Source organism: Vombatus ursinus, unplaced genomic scaffold (assembly GCF_900497805.2).
Source record: "Vombatus ursinus unplaced genomic scaffold, bare-nosed wombat genome assembly UNPS02014818.1, whole genome shotgun sequence".
Taxonomy (NCBI): domain Eukaryota; kingdom Metazoa; phylum Chordata; class Mammalia; order Diprotodontia; family Vombatidae; genus Vombatus; species Vombatus ursinus.
The window spans coordinates 48,834,413-48,857,230 of NW_020954596.1; the positions used below are offsets into that span (position 1 = coordinate 48,834,413).

Genomic DNA, 22,818 nt, shown 5'->3' on the forward strand with positions numbered 1-22,818 from the left:
TAAGGATATCATATTGTCTAAAATATTTTTTGGAATAATTACTAGTAACTCCTGCTCAACTGGTAGATGATTTTAAAGTAACAATGTTAATTTCATCAAAATTATTAGAACTATCACGTAAAAGTTATTTTGAGTGGATAGCCTATTCTTTGTTTTAGCTCTTTTTCCCCATCTCTAAACACCGTTTTAGAATGTCATCTGGTGTTTTCAGATTTTCTTCGAAATATTTCAAAACTTGGCTTAGCTTAGCTTATTTTTCACAGGTACCATTAAAAAGTCAATATAAAAGAGGTAGTTAGGAGTTTTCCATCACTTTGTTTTGGCTTTCTGCCTACAGAACTGAATTAGGAAGTCAGTAAAGAATGCCCAAAGCAGCCTGCTTTCCAGAATTTTGCTGTCACACAAGATATTAGTGATAATTGGGTAAAACATAAGGTCAATTCATATTGACTAAAAATTTTCTGAAATAGAAAAGGTTAAGTAGAAAAGAATGTAAAATCAGCAGGAAAATTAATAACTTACTTATGGTATGATCTCATAATCATATGGTAGAGTATGGTGAGCTTTCTATTTTTTTGGTAAGGCCTGAGAGGTAAGTTTTTATATTTTAAAATACCATAAAGCTTTTTACAAATATAAAACCTATTTTTCACTTAAAGGCATTATAAAAACAAGCTGCTGTATTTTGCAGACCTCTATTATCATGGAAAAGATACTGGTTGTAGAACGAGGAGATTATGCATTTAGTCCTGACTTTTCCACTTATATGATCTCTAGGGCAAGTCACTTAACATTTGAGCTCTGTTTGTTCATCTGTAAAATGGAAGTAATAATAGATCAACCCCTTGTTTCACATCAGGGTTGTGAAAACCCAATAGACGACATATTAGAGATCGTTGAAAAATGTTAAGGAGTATTCAAATGTAAAAGAAAAAATAGAAAAGTTACCTTTAATTTCAAAATCTTATTAATGTTATTAATTTCCAGAAAACTTGTTTTTTTTTTTCTTATTGTCTTGCTGGAATGTACAGACTTTTTTCAATAAAAATTTTTGTATTGAATTTTAGGGCAGCAGCAATGACTCTGAGGACAGTTTTGCTGTCATTACAAGCATTATTGGCAGCCGCAGAACCAGATGATCCACAAGATGCAGTAGTAGCAAATCAGGTAAGGTATCAGAGGCTTTTAACAGAAAGAAAGAAGAAGCAGCTCTTTTGCACTTTATATAATATATAAAAAATTATTTAATTTATTATAGTATATATAATAAATAATATATAATTATATATAATATATAAGTTACACATATTATATACAATCATATGTAATAAATATATTTGATATATAATTTATTTAAGCTTATTAAATGAAAGTTACACTTAACATATGTTTTCTCTACTCTAGTGTTTAAAAGTTCTTTAAAAAGATTGCCAGTTATAATGCTATGATGAGATGAACTTTGGAGTAGATTTATTCTTTATTCCTGTAATCTCTTAGATATGACTGTGGAAATTTAACTTACCTATTCCTAACTAGAATTCACTGAATAGCGATTGATTTCCTAAACTAGATATATGGAATTCAAATTTGAAAATGAATCTTGGTCAGTTAACAGTCTATTGTATTGTAGTAATAGAGTTAAAAATACTTCTGTATAACTAATACTCTGCAAAGAGTGGATGATGTGTAAGCTTTTTATTTGAGCAAAATTATTGAATTTACTGTTAATTCTCATAATGGATATTGTCATTGCTTTTTTGGGTAAGTTAGCAGATTTTATTGTATGTACAAATTTTAAAGTTGTTTTGATCTACGTTTTTGAGCATTTTAAATCCTAGATGCAAAATTTATTGCTCACCTATGGTTTTTATTCTATTTTATATTTAATAGTATATGCAGAATAATAAGTACTAATTTTTAGCTATTATGTGCTCAGAACCTCCAGTCAAGGGTAAAATCAGTTTATTGTTGTTATTCTTAAGGTGTTTGAGTTGTGTCTGACCCTTCATGGCCTTATTTGTGGTTTTCTTGGCAAAGATAAGGAATCTGAGGCAAACAGGGTTAAGTGACTTGCCCAAGGTCACACAGCTAGTAAGTGTCAGAATGGATTTGAACTGATGAAGATGAGTCTTCCTGATTATTCCAAGCCCAGTATTCTATCCACTGCATCACCTAGATGCCTGAAATCAGTTTATAGACCAGTTTTATTCATTTTGAAAAGCAGTTATATTGAAACCTTGCTGTACTGCTTTTCTTGTACTGGGCTTTGTTTCACCAGTTTTATGAGTCAGCTGTGAAGTCATTGAACACTTTTGCTAATTTACTAATTAAACCCTATGAATAGGGAAGAAAAGTATGTGTCTTACACAAATTCTACTTTATTTCGTAGACTTAATAAGGTTTCCATGTATTACATTCAGAGTTATTTTTTCCTCGATTATATTTATGCATACAATCCAAAAAACATTTATTAAATATCAGCTACATGTGAGGCATTATTCTAAGACACAAAGAGAAAAATGAAATAATCTCTGCACCTAAGAAACTTATGTTAGATAGTCATTATTTATAAACATATTAAACATTGCCTTCAGAATTGCCTAGGTCATTGCTTATTCACATTTTTATCTTGCGTTGTAAATACAAATCTACAGATTTGCTGCTTAAGTGTCTTTTTTTAGATCTTTACATTTTTAGTTATCACATATTTATGCTTATCATGTTCTAATGTGTAGACTTTTTAGGTTAGGAGAGACTGTTTGAATTCAGGCTCAGAAATGTACTCCTTGACACTGGTCAATTCACTTAACCATTTTGACCTTAACTTTCCTCATGTGTAAAATTGGAATGGGAACAGCTAGGTGGCATAGTAAATAGAGTGCAGGGTGTGAAGTCAGGATGCTGCATCAATCTGGCCTTAGACATTTTCTGTGTAATTATGGGCAAGTCATCTAACCTTCTTTGCCTCATTTCCTCATCTGTAAAGTGAACTGGAGAAGAAGGTGACAAACCACTCCAGTACCTTTGCAATGAAAACCCCAAATGAGGTCAGGAAGAGTTGAATATGATTGAAATGACTGAACAACACCTGTCTCAAAAAAAAATTGTGTAGATCTAAATGCACTATGTAATTGTGGATTGTTTTTACATTTGCATGGATTTTTTAAGTAAGAAAAAAGGAAATAATTTAGTAAAACTGCAGTAGGAAAAGCATGAGTGGGAGGGGCAGTGTTTGAATACTCAACATTGTCTTCAGAAGACAATAATACCTGCCTGATTAAGCAGAGAATAAGTGCAGGTCCAAAGTGGGAAGGAAGCATTTATAGATAGGGGCAATTACTGAAGTCACTAAGCTGGCCCAGAAGAGTTTAAATTTACTGTAGTAGGTAATAAAGAGCTGTTGGAGACCAATGTACAGAGATACAGAGTAAAACTGTTTCTGGAAGTGGGATGTGAGTAGAACTCTGCTTAATGATTAAATCTGGCAGCAGTATTGAGAAAATAACAGGAAGGGAGAATTAAGGGAAGTCAAATATAAGGCTTTTACACTAATTTATGTATGAGATGTAGTGGGGACCTGGACTTGACTATGGAAAATGGAAGAAAGGCAGAAAGACATTTTTAAAGAATAGTGAATAACTTGTGTGAATGAAGGTGGTGAATAAAGGAGAAAAAGATCTAATTCTACTCACTAATTTGATTTTTTTAAAGCTGATTTTACTAGGAGAATGGTCCGTCTATTGACAGAAACTGTTTAGATGAAGGAGTGTAAGAAGTTGAGGCTAACGCTGAGGTGTTTTTCCAGAAAGCTTGGAAAGATGGTGGTACCTTTGGCAGAGAGGAGTTTGTAAGACAGGAAGGTTGGAAAATATAACTGCATTTAAGTTGTCTCCTGGACTTTCATTTGTATTGATTAGGAGAGAAAGTCATTACTATGCAAGGGGATCAAGAAACACTTCCTGAAGGAACTGACAGCAAATTTAAAGAAGTAGAGCAAGCCCACTTTGCACATTAGGGCAACCATAGTAGTAAGTAGTATTAACAGACAAGCCATGGAGGTGACAGAGAACATGAAAGGAACATTCTGAAGACAGAAAGTAGATTAGTTTGGTTGGAATTTAGAGTTCATGGAAAGATAGTACTAGGAGATAAAGCTCGAAAGATAAGGTAATTCCAGATTGTGGATAACCTTGAATTTCAAATTGGAATTTTGAGGAGTAGCCTGGTCAGATCTGTAGCACTTAATTTGTGCCACACCAGATTAGCACTCAATTATATATGATCTTGCTGTATTGTCTAGTAAGTAGTATGACTCTCATCTCTCAGTGGAGTTGTAACCTTGTTGAGGATTGTTGGGTCTTTACATCACATATTTTTGTTTTTACATCATCCCCTCTCCTTCCCAATTAGCCGTCCATTGTTGCTAAGACAGAAAAAAAAAGTTCAGCAAAACCAAGCAATACATCTCTTGTATCTAACATGGGAAAAGCAGATGAAATGATCAGAATATAGGCAAGTAGAGGCAAAACTAAGAGGAAAAGTCAGAAGACAGCCATTTTGGTGTGAGGAATTTGTAGAATTTCCAAAGGCCCTTCCATTTCTAAGATTATATGATTCTTTTAGAGGAGACACAGTAAAAAGAAAGATTTCCATTGTTGTTCATGTTATTCAGAGAGCTCTGAATATACTGGTCAGGGTTAGTAGATGAAGAGAAGGGAGAACATAGAGTAGGCCCTCGACTGTAATGATGCTTACCCTATTCCTTTCATTGAAATACAGTTATGGGTGACTCTTTGTGATCCCCTTGGGGTTTTCTTGGCAAAGATCCTGGAGTGGTTTGCCATTTCCTTCTTTAGCTCCTTCTATACCTGAGGAAACTGAGGCAAAGTGGGTTTAGTGACTTGCCCAAAGTCACACAGCTAAGTGTCTGAGGCCAGACTTGAGCTCATGAAGATGAATCTTCTGTACTCCAGGGCTGGCGCTCAATCTGTTGTGCCACCTAGCAACCCTTTTTAGATTAGTGATTTTGGGTAAGTTTTCTTGCATCTCCCTTGCACCTATGTTTTTTCATCTGTAAAATAGATGGCCTGAGAGGTCATCTTCCAACTCTTGATTTATGATCCTGAGATTCATGGAAATTGTCTTGGAATTGAAATCAGGTATGAGACTTGCATTCAAATCCAAGCTGTCTGCTTAGTTACCTCATCTCTAAAATAAGAGGGATTGAACTCTAAATCTATGATCTTATGATTCATCAATAAAATGATGATAGCAGTGCTTGCTATTCCTTCCTCATAAAAATTTTAAAAGATCATATGAATATAATATTTCCTCAGCATTTATTGAATGCTGCTACAATGTATTATGCCATTGGGGCAATACAGAACTAAGGCATTATACTTTTCCCTCTGGTAGCTTATAATCTAGTATGAATAGCAGTTCTCTTTGGAAAGTGTAAAACACTGTGTAGATATAAGTATGCCTTAATGTACATTTATTATATAGGTTTTTAGAGACATGTATATTCACAAGTTTTAAATTATTTTTAAAATACAAAGTTGATTTTATTTTATTCATTCTGGAAATGCTCTTTGAAAGTCCATTGTGGTATAAGTTTAATAACTGCGTATGTTACTATTTTTCCCACAGCAATAGCCAAAAAAATTAAGGGCATCATGGTTAACATCACCACACATTTAAATATATTTCTGTTTGATCTTCATATCCATTTCATGATCTTTCTACCCTCTCCAACATAATCCTTTCCTCCTTCCCTGTTCTTATTAAATACCTGATTCTGTCCTGTTGTCTCCTTTTCAGTCTTGTTGGTTCCTCATCTTCCTTTAGTTTTGTACTACTTTCTCATGTCTTATTTTTCCTTAGCCATCTTAATTAATCCTCTTTTGTCTGGCTTCCACACTACTCCAACATCATTATCAAAAGAGCTGAAGACCTCTTTGTTTCCTAATGAAACTGTCTTTTTTCTTAACTGTATCCTTTAACAGTGATATTATCAATATAGTTGATACCTCTTTCCATATTGAAACTGCTTTGCTTTGTCCACCTCCAAACAATGATTTTCCTCTACCTATCTTTCTCTTTCTTTCTTCAGTTTATTGAGCTCTTAGCAATTTACTAAGACTATTAGTTAGTGCTGCCTCATTTACTACTAGCTGTGTGACTATTGGCCAAATTACTTAGCCTCAGTCTTCCTCATTTTATTCTTCTATAAAAAAATAGGACTTACAATTTCATCTCATTCTCAGAGTTGTTAATATCAAATGTGATATTTGTAAAGTTCTTTGCAAACTTTAAATGATTATGTACATGCTAGGTGCTATCATTATTAATAAGAGCTGCATGACCTGGAGGGAAATAGAAAGATAAGGAAGATGATCTGTACCTTTAAATACCTACTTAAATAAAAACAGGTGCAGAAATGACTAAATTTTTAAAGAGTGCTTAGGTGTTTATACTCCCCCTCCCTATTATCTTTTATTATGAACTTTTTAAACAAGCAATCACAACTATTTCTATATAAAATGAACAGAAAAAGAGGTTTGGTTTGAAACCATAAATATATACTGTTACAGATTTTCTTTTAAAAAAGCAGATGTTAAATTCAATACCATAATATAAACATTCCCTTGTTTATTCATAATCTCTTCTGAATTTCCTGCCTCTCTCCTGTATATTTTTAAAATTTCTTATGGATACTCAAAAAACCATTTCTTACTGCTCCTTGGAACTCCTAATTCTTCCTCCACATGATAAAAGTTTATGTTAATCAGTCCATATATTTCCCAATATTCATTGATGTTTGCCTTAATTTTTTTAGGAATCACTCATGCTATACTCAGATATAATTTGAAAAATCCTTGGTCTCCTTTTCATTAATTTAGAAGATTAAAAAATAAAAACATTAGCTAAATTCCTAAGACATCCCTTCTATTCTTCTAGATTTTTCAGAGGCCACTGTCAACAACTAAATAAGCACATGTCCATATTATTTCAGCACTCTGCTACATAGTTTATATGGAATTGGTGATTGAAACTGACTGTTGGATATTCTCCTACCTTCTTCTCTGTTAGGATTTTCAACATCCCTCCAACCCTTTTGTTTATGTTCTGTGCTTAGTACTTCAAAATGTGTTTTCTGTATCAGAAAACATATGGAAAGTTCAATTAGCTCTTTCATCTCTGTTATAACATTAACCTGAAACAGCATTCTAATCTTTTAATTTTCCCATTGCTTATTATATAGCTTTAAAATAGCCTTTTATTTTTGTTAGCATTTATTGCGTGCCTCACTTTGTGTTTTGGACTTTGATATAGTTGACATCTTTCAAGGATTATATTATTTTAAAAATTCATTATCAGTTACTTATTCTTGTCTTTGCATGTCTTTTAAAATTCTGAGGTAGGTGATGAGTTCCTTATGTCTACACATTTTTCCTTATCAGTATCATTTGCAGTTTTCATGCGATTGATACTGTTATGGAAATTCCATGTCATGAAAATCATACTTACTGTCTCTAACAGACTTCCCCCATAGAATTTTTTGAGTTTGGAGCAAAATATGATTTATATTTTATATGTATGCCAGGTGAATGATCTAATAACTGTAGGACAGAATGAAGGATCACTTTTTTGGTTGGTGATAACTGCCCAAGTAAAGTGCTGAAATAAATAACTTGCATACGTTAAGAAGCAAGTTAAGGAATATTTAATTTAGACTTTTTAACATAGCCTTAAGGTTTTTTTTATTTTTGTCCTGTTTGTTGTTTGTCCTTTATTCTTGAAGTGCACCAATGATATCACAAAGGTGATGTCTTGAGTTGTGCATGAATTTGATGTGAATGAGGCAGATAATAGTTTATGACCATTAGTATCAACCAGCTTCTGTATTCATTCAGGGCATTTCCTTGATCTTAGACTTGATGGGCCCTAGGTATGAAATTGGCAGTTAAATTAGCAGTAGGCACTAGATTATCATTTACTATGCTCATTTTTGTGTAATTAAGGTTTTTAAATTGCTTTTAAAAAATACATGTTGATGTGCTCTCACATACTTTTTCAGTTTCTCTAAGTCTTCAACTCACATGACCCACTCCTGTTCTCCTTAGCCCACATAAGGATAGCTGTAACATTGTTGTCACTAACATCTACAAGTCAAAAACTTCCAAAATTTCTTTATCAGATTGTTCCATTGTTCTTGAACCTTACTGCCAACCAATTTTTTATCTTCGCCAGGAGCCCCTCCATCCCTAATTATTCTCCATGGCCGCCATCTCTGCTAACTGTACTCTTTTTCTTTTCCCAATCTGGACCCAGTAGTAAACCTAATTAACTTTATACTGTAATTGACTCTTGGATCCCTTGATTTTCTTACTGAGATTCATATTTTAACAACATCTCCTACCGTCAACCTTATCTGCTCTCGCTTGATTATATGTTGCTAAACAGATTTGTTGGAAACTCACAGGATTAAACCTGGATCCATTGCACATTTGCATTATTTATTCTCAACTCAACAAAACCATCCTCTCCCAAATGTCCCTATTTCAGTTGAGGGTACATGCCATCCTTTCTGTCACCTGGTTGCTTTGAACTTTTTTTTGACTCCTCACTCTCCCTTAACCTCCTTCTCCTTTTTCATCAGTTGGCTGATCTTGGCCTTTTGACTTCGACAGCATCTCTCACCTGTTTTTTCCCTTCTCTCCACTCATTTAGTCCCTATCCTAGTTTAGGTCCTCGTCGCTATTAGGCTGCTCTTCCAGTTTGTATCTGCATTGATCTCTTCACATCCTAAAACTTATCAACCATGCATGTGCTAAAATAATTAGTGATTCCCTTGTGCCTTCAGGATTCCATGCAAACTTCTCTTAGTGTTTTAAAGCCTTTCACAACCTGTCCTCAGTCTACCTTTTCAACCCATGGCATATATTTACTTCTGTTCCTGAACTTTGTGTTTTAGCCCAACTGCCCTTATTGCTCCTCACATGCAACATTCCATTTTCTGTCTCTAAGCCTTTGTACTGGCTGACATCCTTGCCTGGAATGCACTCCCTACTTCTTAAAATCTCTTGTATTCATTTTATGTAGATGTATTCATGCATGTGAATGGAACCTCTGTGAAGGCAGGGAATGCTGCTTATATATTTTCCTTTGTACCCTCAGGACCTAGCACAGTGCTTGACATAGTAGGTCCTTAATAAAGATTTGCTGAAATTAATTAATTCACACTGTTTTCTTTTGAGAAGCCATTTGATCTACGTTACAATGCAGGCTATTTGTCTCTTTTTTTCAACTATAGGAAAATTATTTAATGTACTTATTCCCAAATGTTTGCAAAAGCATTGCCATTTTCCTTGAAGCGAGTTACATGTGCATAATGTTCTTGTTGAGATTTGAACTATAATAAATGTTGAAATCAGCCATGATAAATACTCATTACATAATATTCAAGGAGTGTTTGGATGTTAGTGATTCTTTTTTTCAAGTTAATGGTAATAGAAGAAAAGTCTTTAGAAACTTAAATCTTCATTGTATTATTATTTTAGCTTTTAGGCACCCTTTTTTTTTTTAAGTTTGCTAATTTTGATAGTCATTGCCAGTCTTTAACTGCCACAGAGCTGTATTTCCTCCTTTAGTGATTTTTCACTTTAAAAATATTTATGTGCAGCAATTTTATAATCAACATTTCAGGTTTTTCATTATTTTTTCTTTTGTTTTGGGTCATGAAAAGTACTAATGAAAATCACTTATCATAAAAAAATAAAAATTGCAAACAACTTAAGACTGAAAAGATGCCTAGTATATATAACCCTGTTAAGATTTCCTCCTAAGAAAGTGCAGTAAAAGATTTTATTGAGAGTATATGATTTGGAAAAAAATGTGGGATGGCGATCACTTAATAGAGGGACAAAGTTAAGGATACCATGGTACCTTTGAACTTAAAAAAAATAATTTGAGATTTACCCACAGTGCACTGACCACATGATTTGTGAAGAATTTATTAAGTTATAATTGAATTACACAGGATGGAAAACTTTGAGATTGTATTCTCTGGCACAAGAGAGAGACCCATAATGAAGTATTAATAGTAACACGTTTATGTAGTGTTTTAAGATTTGCAGAGCAGTTTGCTTATGAGGTAGGTATTTTATGTCATTATTATCTACATTTTTTAGATGAGGAAATAGCTCCCAAGAGAAGTAAAAGGGTCTTCCCAGAGCCTTACAGCTAGTGAGTTTTGGAGTCAAGATTTGTTCCCCAACTTTCAAATCTAGAATGCTCGTTTATATGCTGATCATGGAGCATTTTGTGTGTATTCCTTATGTGATAGAACCTGGAAGTTTGGTCAGGCTTTTTAAGTATTAGCACCTGAAATAATTGTTATTAAGTACTATTGGATAGTTTTATTTGGACCAAATATTGTTTCATTTTGTTTTCATATAGTACAAACAAAATCCAGAAATGTTCAAACAGACAGCTCGACTTTGGGCACATGTGTATGCTGGAGCACCAGTTTCTAGTCCAGAGTACACCAAAAAAATAGAAAACCTATGTGCTATGGGCTTTGATAGGGTAAGTACATATCATATGTGCTAGTTTTTGTTTTATTATTGCTTGGTGGCATGGAGAGGGATTAGAAAAGCTGCTGAGGTGATCTTTACTGTTTCTGTCAACCACTTTTAGTTGATGTTTGCTAATAAATTATCTGTTTCCTTTATATCTTCATTTAAATAAAATAAAAATCCCAGCAACTAAACCAGTTCTTTGCTTTAAAAGATTTATATTTGTTATATATGCATGTAGTATAGTTGTATTAGGTAAATATATTTTCGGAAAGAAACTTTACATAAGATATACCAATTCAAAAACAGTAACTGAAAATGCTCTAGAAATGTTACTTCGGGATTTGATTTTTTTCCCCATTTCTTTTCTCTCCAGAATGCAGTAATAGTGGCCTTGTCTTCAAAATCATGGGACGTAGAGACTGCAACAGAACTGCTTCTGAGTAACTGAGGCATAGAGAGAAAGCTGCTGCTGTAGTCCAGTTTGCCCCCTTCTTGAGGAGCATCACCATCTGTTATTTTTAGAATTCTGCATAGATTGTTTTAAAACTGGCATTCTTGCCTAATTATTACCTAGGCATGATTGAAGACTGAAAAAAAAAACAAAAAACCCTGCTCTGTAAATAAAGCTAATTAAACGTCTGTGTAAATTTAAAAAGGGGAAATACTTTAATTTTTTTTTCTTACTGAATAGTGTAAAAATTCTTTGAGCTCAGCTAAGACTATGGAAAAACAAAACATGCTACTTTAGCATTTAGTGGTGTGACCAAGACTAGCAAGAGTTTGCTTCAGGATTTTGTTGAATAATTATTTAAGTAATATTTTGAACTTAGTAAGGCCATCCAAATTGTTGATGTCATTCATCACAGCTACCTTCATGTTTTTAACCTTGATCTTCTGTGCCTGTGAATTTACTTGCATGCGTGTACTTTACTAGACCTCTTAGAACCTGGTAGCTGAAGAGAGCACCATTTTAAATATTTGTGTGCTTAGAAAATTAAAGACTTACCCAAAGTTGAAAATGGTGACCTATTCAGAACCTTTTCCATCCCTGTCATTGGATTGGGACACCACACGTACTTTCTCTTCATTTTACGTATCTAAATTCTAATGGTAAATTTATTTTTCCCTTGTTTCTGGTTGAGAATGTGCCATTTATAGTTGCTTATGTTCCATTTTCAGATGATATATTTGGAATATTTTGTCATTATACTTTAAATACAGTCTTGGGACTTTCATGTATTAGAGGTGGTGCAAAGATGGGGCTACTGATTTTGTTTCTTCTTAGACCAGTATATTCTTAATGTTGTGATTTTCCTGTAATTATGGGAAGAACATAACTTAATTTTCGCTGTTTGGACACTCTTTAAAAACTGTCTCAGCAGTTGAAGGTTTTTTTTGAGTACTTGCTTTGATGCAATCAACAGTTTGCAACAGTTTTCTATTATTTTGGGCTTCATTGTAGGGATTGCTTATCAGGTACTTAAAATTTCACTTCTGCTTACATTTTCCCCTTGTTGACACATGGAAGCTGTGTTAATGTTTTCCTGTACATACTTCAAATGCACATAGAAAGAAATAGAAGTGTGTTATAAATCTAGCTTTCTTTATGATGTTTCTGATAATACAAGAATTGAAAAATCTTACTTTCTTGTGTACATACAGTCAGACTTTCTATTCGTATTAAAATGACATTTCATCCTGAATTCAAAAGTTTGAAAATTATTAGTTTTGCAAATTCAGATATCAGTGTGACCATTTATTGAATGTTGAATTAACTTTATGCAAATAGGCATATACTTCAGATACTAACTATTGTATGAAATTTTTAGGTCAGTTGAAGAAAGTAAAGTTGGCAGACTGGATTAGATTACAAAGCTTCCATTCCCCAACAGGTTATTAATCTAAACCATAACAGTTTTTAAAAGATGCAGACATAATTCTTTTTGAACCATGAGTTTGGTGTTACTTCATATTTGACTTTTTTGTATTCTTGATACTAGAAGCAATAAGAACCATTATTAAATATATTAAAAGGTTAGAATAAGAAATTAAAGAGAACCTAGTTCTTCCAAAAATTTCCTAATCAACAGTAAACTCTTAGTTCATCATACTAAACACAAGTCTCTGTTTTTTCTATACTGTTTGCTTAAGCATGAGGTTTTTCCTACACAATCACCTTTTATTGTTTGTTGTAGCCCAGTTTATTTTCTGATGATGCCAAAGGAAATTATCTTTTCTCTTTATTTATTTTAAACAATTAAGGACTTTTAATTTGTATTTTGAGGTATTAGAGTAGTATGGAATTATGGATGTTTTCCCCTCATTTCCTCTTGGTCAAATCTCAGTTTGCTTTTTTGTTATACAACCTTAGTCATAGGATTATGTGGTGAGCATTCTTTTTTTTTTTTTTTTAACTAAAATACATCTGCCCAGTTTACCATTTCTAAATATTGCTAGGATACAAAAATTGTCAATAAAGAGAGAACTGGGAGATTGTTAAAGAACAAGAATTACATGCCTTCGTTTTTTGAAGACAGATGAATCTTGCCTTTGATTAGATGCTTTAGCCTCAAATGGGTCCCATTCAGTAAGTACACGTCAGATACTATGTAGCTCAAAGCTCCCTAGGGAATCTGAAAATGTGATCATGCTTGACACTGAGGAGCTTTTCCACAAGGGAGTCCTCAATTTAATTTACCTTATACTTACACTGCAGAAGTCCCTCTTTACTCTTCCCTCATAGTTTCTTTTTGTTGTGTATTATATATATGTCTATATAGATATAAAATGTATTTCTTCCTTATTGCTAAATTTAATAACTGACAAAATTGCCTTGTTCTCTCTTTAAAAAACAAAAACCTGGAACAAGGGCACTTTTAAAGAATGCAGATTTGGGAACAAAGAGACGCCCTGGTAGAAGATAGATTCCTAATTGCATTTTTGGGTTGTTTAGTATTTTTAAAGGTTTACAAAACATAAACACAAAATACAAATCTATTTGGAGCAGATAGAGTTACTAGGGAAAGCTGACATTCCAACCAAATAGGTTTTATTATTGTTAAGTACAAATTTTGTGGAACATGCCTGACTTTTAGTAGAATGGTGAATTGTACAGTATTCATTCACTTCATTTTTTTTTTAATGACTGGAAAATAATTTGTGACAGAAGAATTAGTGCAGTATGTAAATATTTAAAAGAATCTGGTACTAAATTAGCTGCTGAGAGTTGACTCCCAAAGATGCTTATCGTTGTGAATATAAGTTCACTTAAACAAATGCAACTTATAAGAATAGATGAACTTCAGTATAGTTGGCTAGGGAGTCCCTTGGTATTTTGCTTTTGTGATTAAAAACTTTGAATCTAAAATAAGATTGATTTTGAAGCATGTCATATTGGCAGTTAATGTAGTTGTTGGCTATACTTAAAAACTATGCAAAGTTCTTTTAAAAAGAAACTGTGAAGAGCTGGCATTTAAAAGGGAAGTGGTTTTGTTTATGCACTACAGAACGCAGCACTCTAGCGGATGAAAGACATTTGCTGCTTAATGTGAAAAGCAAGCCTTTGCTGTCAGTGTGTACCTGATATAGGGCTTTTAAAAATGCAATGGGGAATTGACACTATTCCTGGAGAAGTAGATAACACCTCTTTTGGCGGGTAAAGCACAGGAACTGAATATAGTCCTTCTCTTTAAATAAAGATGAATTAGACCGGATAAATTAGATCCAGGTATACCTTCTTTGTGTATATTGGCTAAATAGGTGGTGGCAATGTTTTAAAAGTGCAAAAGGATGCCATTTGCTCACAGTTGATTTTAAATTCATGGAATTCCTGTGAAAATGTTTAGTCTTAATAGCTCTTTCTAGTTTTAGGAATTTCAATATTGGTGTACAAAATAACTTAATTTAAAATTTTTACCTTTTCAGGTTTTTAGCATTAATTTAAAATAAATGCTTAATGTCAGGCAATGACTTTCTGGGGAAGAAGGCAACCTGAAGTATGTACTGATATATAGCCTCTTTTTTTCAGGTATGATTTTTCTGTGATGTCTACGTGGTACCACATGATGATACTTTGAGAATTACAAAATGGATCAGAAACCTTAAAAATTAATAGCTCATTTTCCCCATTTTTATTTTTTATTACTTTGATCTGATCTACCATTACAAATCATCAGCTTAAATGTCAGTTGTTGATGTGTTCCCTCTTGCTTGGTTAATTCACTCATGCTATTCTACATAATCAAGGTTGGCACTAGTTTGCTGATTGGTTCCAGGGGATAAATGGATACAAATCATTGCACTGTACTATTATCCTTGTCTGCTTGCTGTTACCTACCTTTTCTAGGCATCATAATAAAAACTAGACAATTTCTTTGGGGCAAAGAGATTTATTTAATGTAATTTAAAGACTTTTCAATAGAAAAAGAATTCTATTGAAAATATATCAATTTTGCAGATTTCAGCAGCCGATGGTGCTTTGTTGTGGTGTCTGCTGGAAGCTTACTGCCATTATAGGAATATTCAACTTTAGCCAGAAAGAACCTGGCTTCTTAGCTTCTCCAAATTTTTAAAAATTGTTAGTGATAATGAATTTTGTAAGGAGGCTTTGTTTTGAGCCACTAACTTCTTGTAAAGGGAGAACACCCATATAACATTGAAGTAGTGGAGGTGGGATGTGTGTCTTTTGTCTTGGGTGGGAAGGGGAAGAAGGGCGGGGAGTGGGTGGGGGGAGTGGAATTTGTCTTGAGAATAAAAACTACAAAACACTTTTGTACACAAATGATTTTTTAAAAATAAATACACATTTTAAAAGATGTTGATTTTTTTTCACTGGGAATGCTTAATAATAAATGCATGTTTCCCTGAAAACAGTTCTCATCTTGTTTCTGAACTTTCATATTTTGGATAGGCCATTCAGTTAAATGTGAAAAGAACAGGCACCAGTTTCTGCTAGACAGATATTTATAGTGATTGCTAATGGTGAAAATACAAGATAGTAAAGTGTTTAACAACAAGAACATGAGCTTTAAAAATTTTGGTATGTCTTGTTTGTTTAAACATTGTTATGTTTAGTTTCCAGATCTGAGATTAAGACATAGTACCATATGCAACTCATAACCCCCATTTTTCTGGACAGGCCTTTGTGTGTAGTGAACTGTACCTAGAAAGGAACTGTCCAAAATTTCTTTCCCTATTAATTAATGATCTGATAGTATTTTTTCATTGGTGATTCATAATGTTTTCTGCCACTGCCTCACCAAATCTCAGGCTGTTAACAACAGCATAACTTATTTGGGAGGGAACTTAGGACCAAGAAGTTGAGGATTACAGTCATTTTATGTGAATCTGTTTTGTTACTCATCGTTACTCCAAAGCTAAGTCTACCTTCCTTTTTGACTTAGAAATTTTTTACTTATTTTGTGTATTTCTATGTGTTGGTATCACAAAATATTAGTAACTACCTTATGGCAGACTGCTGGCTTTTTAAAAAATGGAAATGAGATTAACCCTGACTGAGAATGTTCAAGGCGATGCCAACCCATCCGAACAGTGCCTAAAATGAACTCAGTTCCAGGGTGATATTTGAAAGGGTCAGTAAAAAGGGGAGATTTTTGCTTGTGGAGGGTGTGGTTTATGTGCCAGTGAACAGCTCCTTTTGTCACACTTTTGTCAGAAATGGTATCTTTTCAAAGTGAATCTACTCTCCAATTTTTTGCTCTGCGTCTATTTTGCTTGTACAGAATCTGAATTTTCTGTGATCAAAAGGATTTATCCACTAGCATGAATCTGTATTATGTATGGTAGATATTGAATTATGATGATAGAGATTCACTAATGTTTTTGCTATTGAAAAATTCTTCCAGTAAAACCTGGTCTTTTGGGGGTGGAGATGACCCTGAGTTTTTTAAGACTATGACAGGGGTATATATTCAAATATGGGTCCAAGGATGAGTAATATTTGAGAACCAGCTTCTGGTTCTCAAGGCAGCTCGGAAGGTGTACATATGTGTGGGTCTCCAAATTCAGTTTTGCTATTATAACACTTTGGTTTGCTTGGAATATATGCTAGAGAGCTGGCCTTGGACCAAGAAGATATTTACTGATATTTACTGGCTGGGTGACCTTGGCCTTTCTTAGGCTTTCCTGATCTAGCACTTCTTTGAATCATTGAAATTACAGTTCCAGTCTCTATCCTTATAGTACCAACACCACTAAACTAATACTTTATTAATTAAATATTAAGATGTTAAACCATAGTCAAAAGTGTAAATAAGTAGTTCCTTTAACAATAAATATAACCATTTTTCTATTTTCGAAATTACCTACTAACACTTCATAGCTGTCTAAAGACTAAACGTGTTTGGGACTAAAAACTGACCATAGAAGAATATTTTCTATTTACTGAGTTTCAGTGTTTATTCTTGGCAGCATTGTAACTTGATCATAGGTACAGAATGTATATAATATTGCAAAGGAAACTAGCACCACTTCTTAATTGACAGTGAGTTGTCTACTGTAGCAAAAACATTTTTGCTATTATGGACAACAGATTTTTTTCTCAAATTTTACATTGACGTTCTTTTTAAAATATCACTGTCACTTCTCAGTGACTCCCATCTCATCATAGATGCCTCTTTTAATAAGTAAGTGTAGCTAAGCAATGAAATTCAACTCATTGGCCATGTCTGAAAATGAAATGAAAATCACACATGCAGTCTCATGAACCGCTACTCCCGATAAGGGGTATTCTTTAAAGTGATCCATCCTTTAAAGTGATTCATTGTTGGTTTCATTTAAATTGGTGTGGTCATGTTTTTCCCTTATTCTGCTTTCTTTATTACATATCTGTTTATACAAGTCTCCAGTTTCTCTGAATTTTTCATTTAATTCTTATTTATATGTTCTAAAGTTAAGTTACCCAGCTGAGGTTATTCAACTAGTAACTAGTGTAAAAAATGAAACCAGGTCTTCCCCGATTCTGAAGTTGGTGTCTGTCATATATGGTTAAGTGACACTTTTTTTTGGATGGGGTGGGGTAAGTGCATAATTCCCTAATTGTTTGCCTAAACTGATAGCCCAGATCTACCAAAATTTATCATTCAGTTTAATTTCTCATTTTTAATGGTTTGGTTTATGATAGCTTACATTTTTTTCCTTTTGAAAATTGCCTGTTCATTTCATTTGACCTATTTGGGAATGAGTCTTGTATTTTCATTTTCTTTTAAAAATGTGTCAATATTCCACATTGCTGTTATTGTTGATTTTTGATTTTGTTTATGGTGAATGTAGGTGCCCTAGTCAGAAGAAGTAATAGTAAATGGTATTTTTGTATATATCATGCATAGAGGATGAAGAACTCAGCCTCAAAACTATGTCATGAACTCTGATGGTCTGGTCAAGTTATGAACGGCTCAGAAAAATGTTTTAAAGTTGATAATACAAAATACATAGCATCACAAAAGAAACCAATTGTATTGAATGCCAGTTATCAAAATATTAGTATATTCATGGGCTCCAGCTTAAGAACCGCCCTTCTAAATTTTGGCTAGTGCACTGTGATAACCCAGAAGCCAAGGAGCTTCACTCAGCTGAATTAACTCATCCTCTTAGTGCATAATCTTTGTGGAATATCCTTTCCCTGCTATGGCTAAGTAAATTTTCTTTTGGTAACTATTGAATGACCCATATTCCAGTATTCAACCTAAGCTACCAAGAGACTGGCCTGAGTCATACTTGTCCTAGAACATTTTGCAAGAGTTTTGCAAGATTGGAATGGAATGACTTTTTGGCAGTGCAGAGGAAGATGAATCAAGATTATCTTCCAAACTTCTAATGGTATTTTTAGTGATACCTCTAGAAAAGATGTGCTTATTCTGTTTCTGAAATATGGGAAACTATCTGGCAATTCAAGGAGGGACTGACTTCAATATGTTCAGTGTCATTAAGAAGTGTATACTGAAGAATACTGGAGGTAACTGTTGGTGTTTAAATTTGTTAAAAAAAAAAAGAAAATTACTTATTGGTAATAGTGGTTTCAGTCCCTCTAGATGGTAGTCCTAGATCCCTATTTTCACTCCCTAGGACTGTAATTTTCAACATTAGAGAAAACTGGTGAAACTTTTTGGGGCCATAAGTATATGTACTTTATAGAAGAGGTGTTAGAGAGGAAATTGCTGGATTCTTTACAATGGTCCAGAAATGTTTCTAGAATTGAAGATGTGGATGTATGTACCAATTGCACATCAATCAATTTCATGGATGGAGTGTTGTGCCCATTTTCTGAGGGCCCAGGAACTCTCTCCAACCCTGGAAGAACACTGCTATTGGTTAAACATGGCAGAACACATGTCTGGCCTATAGGGATCTCTGGCTTGTTATTTTATTTTTGCTTGTATCTCTGCCCCAGCATCAGGAATCAGAATCAGGCCTGGGTAAAAGTGGAGGATCATTGCTTTAGTGTAGAGGGCAATAGCAGCATCATCCCATGATGTTGAATTGATTTCAGGCAGGCTCAGGATCACCAGGCGTAAAATGGGAGCAAACCTATTTCTACTATATGGGGTAGAAATGTCATGTCCTAGTAGTGGCTTGTTCCTTGCTATAGGGAGGCAGCATTACTGTGGCGTTTGGGGTCATAGTTAGAGTGTAGCAGGAACAGTGTTTATTGTACTCCTCCAATATCTATACGGCCCCATGCCATCTTTATTCCCTGGTACTGGGGGCCATTTAGGCCCCAGTAGTTGCCATTGTCTTGTTCTGGTAGTATGGGCAGTAGCAGAAAGTCTCAGTAGCACTGGCCCCAGTGGCAAAGGCAGGTCCAGTATAACTTTGATTAAATTAGAACTGATTGGTTCCTCTCAGTTGTTACCAGTATAGTGCCCAGTGTTCACTGGACAACTCTATAGCAAGGGCTTGTACGACTAAGGGTGGGCCTTGGTTAGGAGATTGTTTGCTCTTTGGCAACAAGGAAATGCTGAAAGTGCTCAGAATAAGGAAACCTCTAATGGGGCAAAGATTTAGTATTCTCCCTGCAATGAATCTCCTAGGCAGGGGGAGATCCTCTTTGGTTTGCCACGTAACAAGAAGGTTGTGGTACAGAGTAGTTCTTGCTGACCTGTTATGTGAAGATCAGTGACAATGTAGGAAATATCATTACCTTTACTATAACCTTGTCATTATTGGTTCTGGCCCTGCTCATGGTCACCTTTGTACATCGAGAGACCCACTGTGACTTTACCCACTGTGTAAAGATTTGGCATCACCCACCACTAGACTAGATCGTTTGGATCCTGGGTCAGTCCTTCTAAAAGTGAGTAGGTGGAAATTTTGAGATTTCTGATCTTCCTTCTCTGCTGTTACTCCTTTGGAAAGTAGTTAAATGTTTTTGTTTTTACTGTCTTTCTCTTTTAGTTTTTCTTTTCCTTCATTCAGTGCTTCCTATATGAAGCATCTTGCATAAACCATAATGTCACATGTAAGTGGTCGAAGGTCTTTCAAAATAGGTGTCAAATGCAACTGCATTAGGCCAGCAACGCTCTGGAAAGCTGCTTGAAACATTAAGATGTAATTGGGAAATATTTAACTAAATTAAAAAAATGAAACATAGGTAACATTACATTTTAAAACTGTCAATATGTGGCCTGTAGGGATCCGTGTGGATGGATTAGTGGCCCCTGTTTCTATTTGAATTTGATGCTACTGCTCCAGAAGAACTTAAGGACCTTGCCACCAAAGGGTTAGGCTTGGTGAGAGCAATGTCCTAATCTACCATCAGGCTAACTTTCCCTTAAAAGCTATTTTAAAAGCTGAACTCTTTGAGAGTTGATTTGCTGAAAGGATTAAAAGCTCTGCTATTAATAACACTTCCCTGGTTACCTGATTATAAAACAACCATGAAGAGCTCCAACCTTGTTTTGAAGTATTTAGGTGTCACCGTTTTATAGATGAAGAAATTGAGGCCAAGGGGTTTTGGCTTTAGCAGGATCACACAACTAGTAAGTGTCTGAGGCCCACTTTGAAGTCTTTCTGTCTCCAAGTCTGGTACTCTATACATTATGTCACGTAGATGCCTTCTAGAGTACAAAGAATCACTTAACAATATAAAATCATAGATTTAACAGATGAGGAAACATGAGGCTGAGGTTAAATGATGTGCCCAGGATCGCACAGCTAGTAAGTATCTGGGGTGAAATTTGAAGTCAGGTGTTTCTGACTCCAAGTAAAGTGCACTATTTGTTATACCGCTTGGAATATCACATATATGCCTCTTGGAAAAAGAGAAAGAATGAACACCCTTTTTGGGCTCCTGGATGAATAGCTATACTTGACTTTGACAGTTCTTGAATTTTTAAAAGGTGACTCAGTCCAAAAATTGACCTTCTGTGTCATTCAGAAGAACTTTTATCAGAAAAGAATTAGTCCACACTAGTTGGACTTCTTTTTTTTTTTTTTTTTTGGTGAGGCAATCGGGGTTAAGTGACTTGCCCAGGGTCACACAGCTAGAACATGTTGTGTGTCTGAGGCCATATTTGAAAACAGGTCCTCCTGACTCCAAGGCCGGAGCTATATCCATTGTGCCACCTAGCTGCCCCTGTCTGCAAATTCTTAACAAGATTTTAAGTTGGTTTGGGACTAAATTGTATTCTTGCAAAGTGTCTCCCCTTTCCCCAAATAAGAGCTGGAATGTTGCATGTTATGGAAATCCCATCCTAGACTCAGTATTGTTATTAACTTGGGGGATATTTATATATTTGGTTCTACACTTGCTGTGTATCCTGTGGCAAATCCCTTCCCTTTCTTAGCCTTTTTCCTTATCTACAAAATGGGGATAATAATGCCTATCTCAGAGTTGTGAGGAACAAATGTGATAATACATGAAAACTGCTTTGCAAACCTCAGAGAACTGTATAGCCTCATAACATTGTCATGAACATAACAATTAGCCACAATATCTGTTCTTCCTTTGATAATGATTCAGATTTTTAAGACTAGTATTGTCACTTTTCCCTGAACCTTGACCAAAACTTTGCTAACTTTAATTGGCCATTAAATTCAGTACCTTGCTGTACCTATACAGCATGTGATATATTCCAAATAATCTCTGATTTTTGATACCTCTGAAAGAAGTAAAGCTTTTTTAATGCAAGTTTAATCTAACTGCTAATGTGAGTGGCTGTGTTCTACTTAGAATATTATGGAATTCTGCTTCCTTTCCTAGCCCAATCCTTAATTTGCTTTTCTCCATCACCTGGAGAAGTGGTGGTCAGAACCAAGTAGCTTGAGAAACATCCGCAGACACCTACTGTAGAGGTGATAGAAACCAAAATTACTTGAGTCCCTTTCCTGAGTCATTCAGTTATGTGATTAAGTATGTGAAGTTCATCACTTTGCAAACTCCCTCTTCATTGACTCCCCCCGCCCAGTATCCAATCAGTTGTTAAGTCTTATTTAAGTCTCCATATCTCTTGCATGTATCCCCCTATTTTCTGTTTATATAAACCTAATTCATCCGCATCACTTCTCCCCGGGCTACATTTATCGCCTCCTAATTGGTCTCCTTGCTTTATGTTTCTCCCTATCTGATGAATCTTTATCACATCTTCCAAGATAATCCTCCTGAGGCACAAGATGAACATTGTCAATAGATCTGTAGTTTCTGGAGTCAGTGTTTAGGCCTGAGTCTTAAGAATTGTGTGATCAACTAGTCAGAAATTAGAACACTTCTTATATCTGACCGATCCTGGGATTGCCAGTCCTTGGACTTGTCTCCAGAACAACCACACGTAAACTTTATCCTCCCAAATTCTTCCAGTCCTATCCTCTTCTGCTGTGCAAGTACCCATCTTCCCTCCTTTTTGTGTAAGTGTTGGTCCCTTAGTATGGGCATTACCTAGACCAGTACTATAAGTTCCTTTGGGAAAATTAGACTACTCATCCTCTGTCTCCAGGATCATCTTGTGGCTAGAGTAGTAGCTACCCTGTAGGGGGTGGGCACTGGGCATAGCTGCTGCAACTTTTCAGAGCTTTGCCTCACAATTTCATTTTTTGGGAGAGAGTGTGGGTGGGTTGGACAGGAAGTCACATGAGATGAGCAGACATGGATGGGTTATGATTTGGGTCATAGATATCATTGCATTATCTTACCCTAAATCCATTCCCTTTCCATATTTCTTTACTATCATGGCCACCACTATCGTAGACACCCAAATTTTTACAATTTTAGTATCATCTTTAA

The 22,818-nt window shown here is 34.8% G+C and overlaps 1 protein-coding gene across 2 annotated transcripts in view; it reads left to right on the top strand.

The window, feature by feature from the left end:
* The window catches only part of UBE2K (ubiquitin conjugating enzyme E2 K), a 73,698-nt gene extending 58,745 nt beyond the window's left edge, over nt 1–14,953 (top strand). For both annotated transcript variants that reach the window (XM_027836397.1, XM_027836398.1), the window contains 3 exons: nt 1,068–1,167; nt 10,462–10,590; nt 10,957–14,953. In XM_027836397.1, coding sequence (XP_027692198.1) covers nt 1,068–1,167; nt 10,462–10,590; nt 10,957–11,031 — 304 coding nt within the window. In that variant the 3' untranslated portion in view covers nt 11,032–14,953. The remainder of the gene's footprint in view (nt 1–1,067; nt 1,168–10,461; nt 10,591–10,956) is intronic.
* Nucleotides 14,954–22,818: the final 7,865 nt, after the last annotated feature.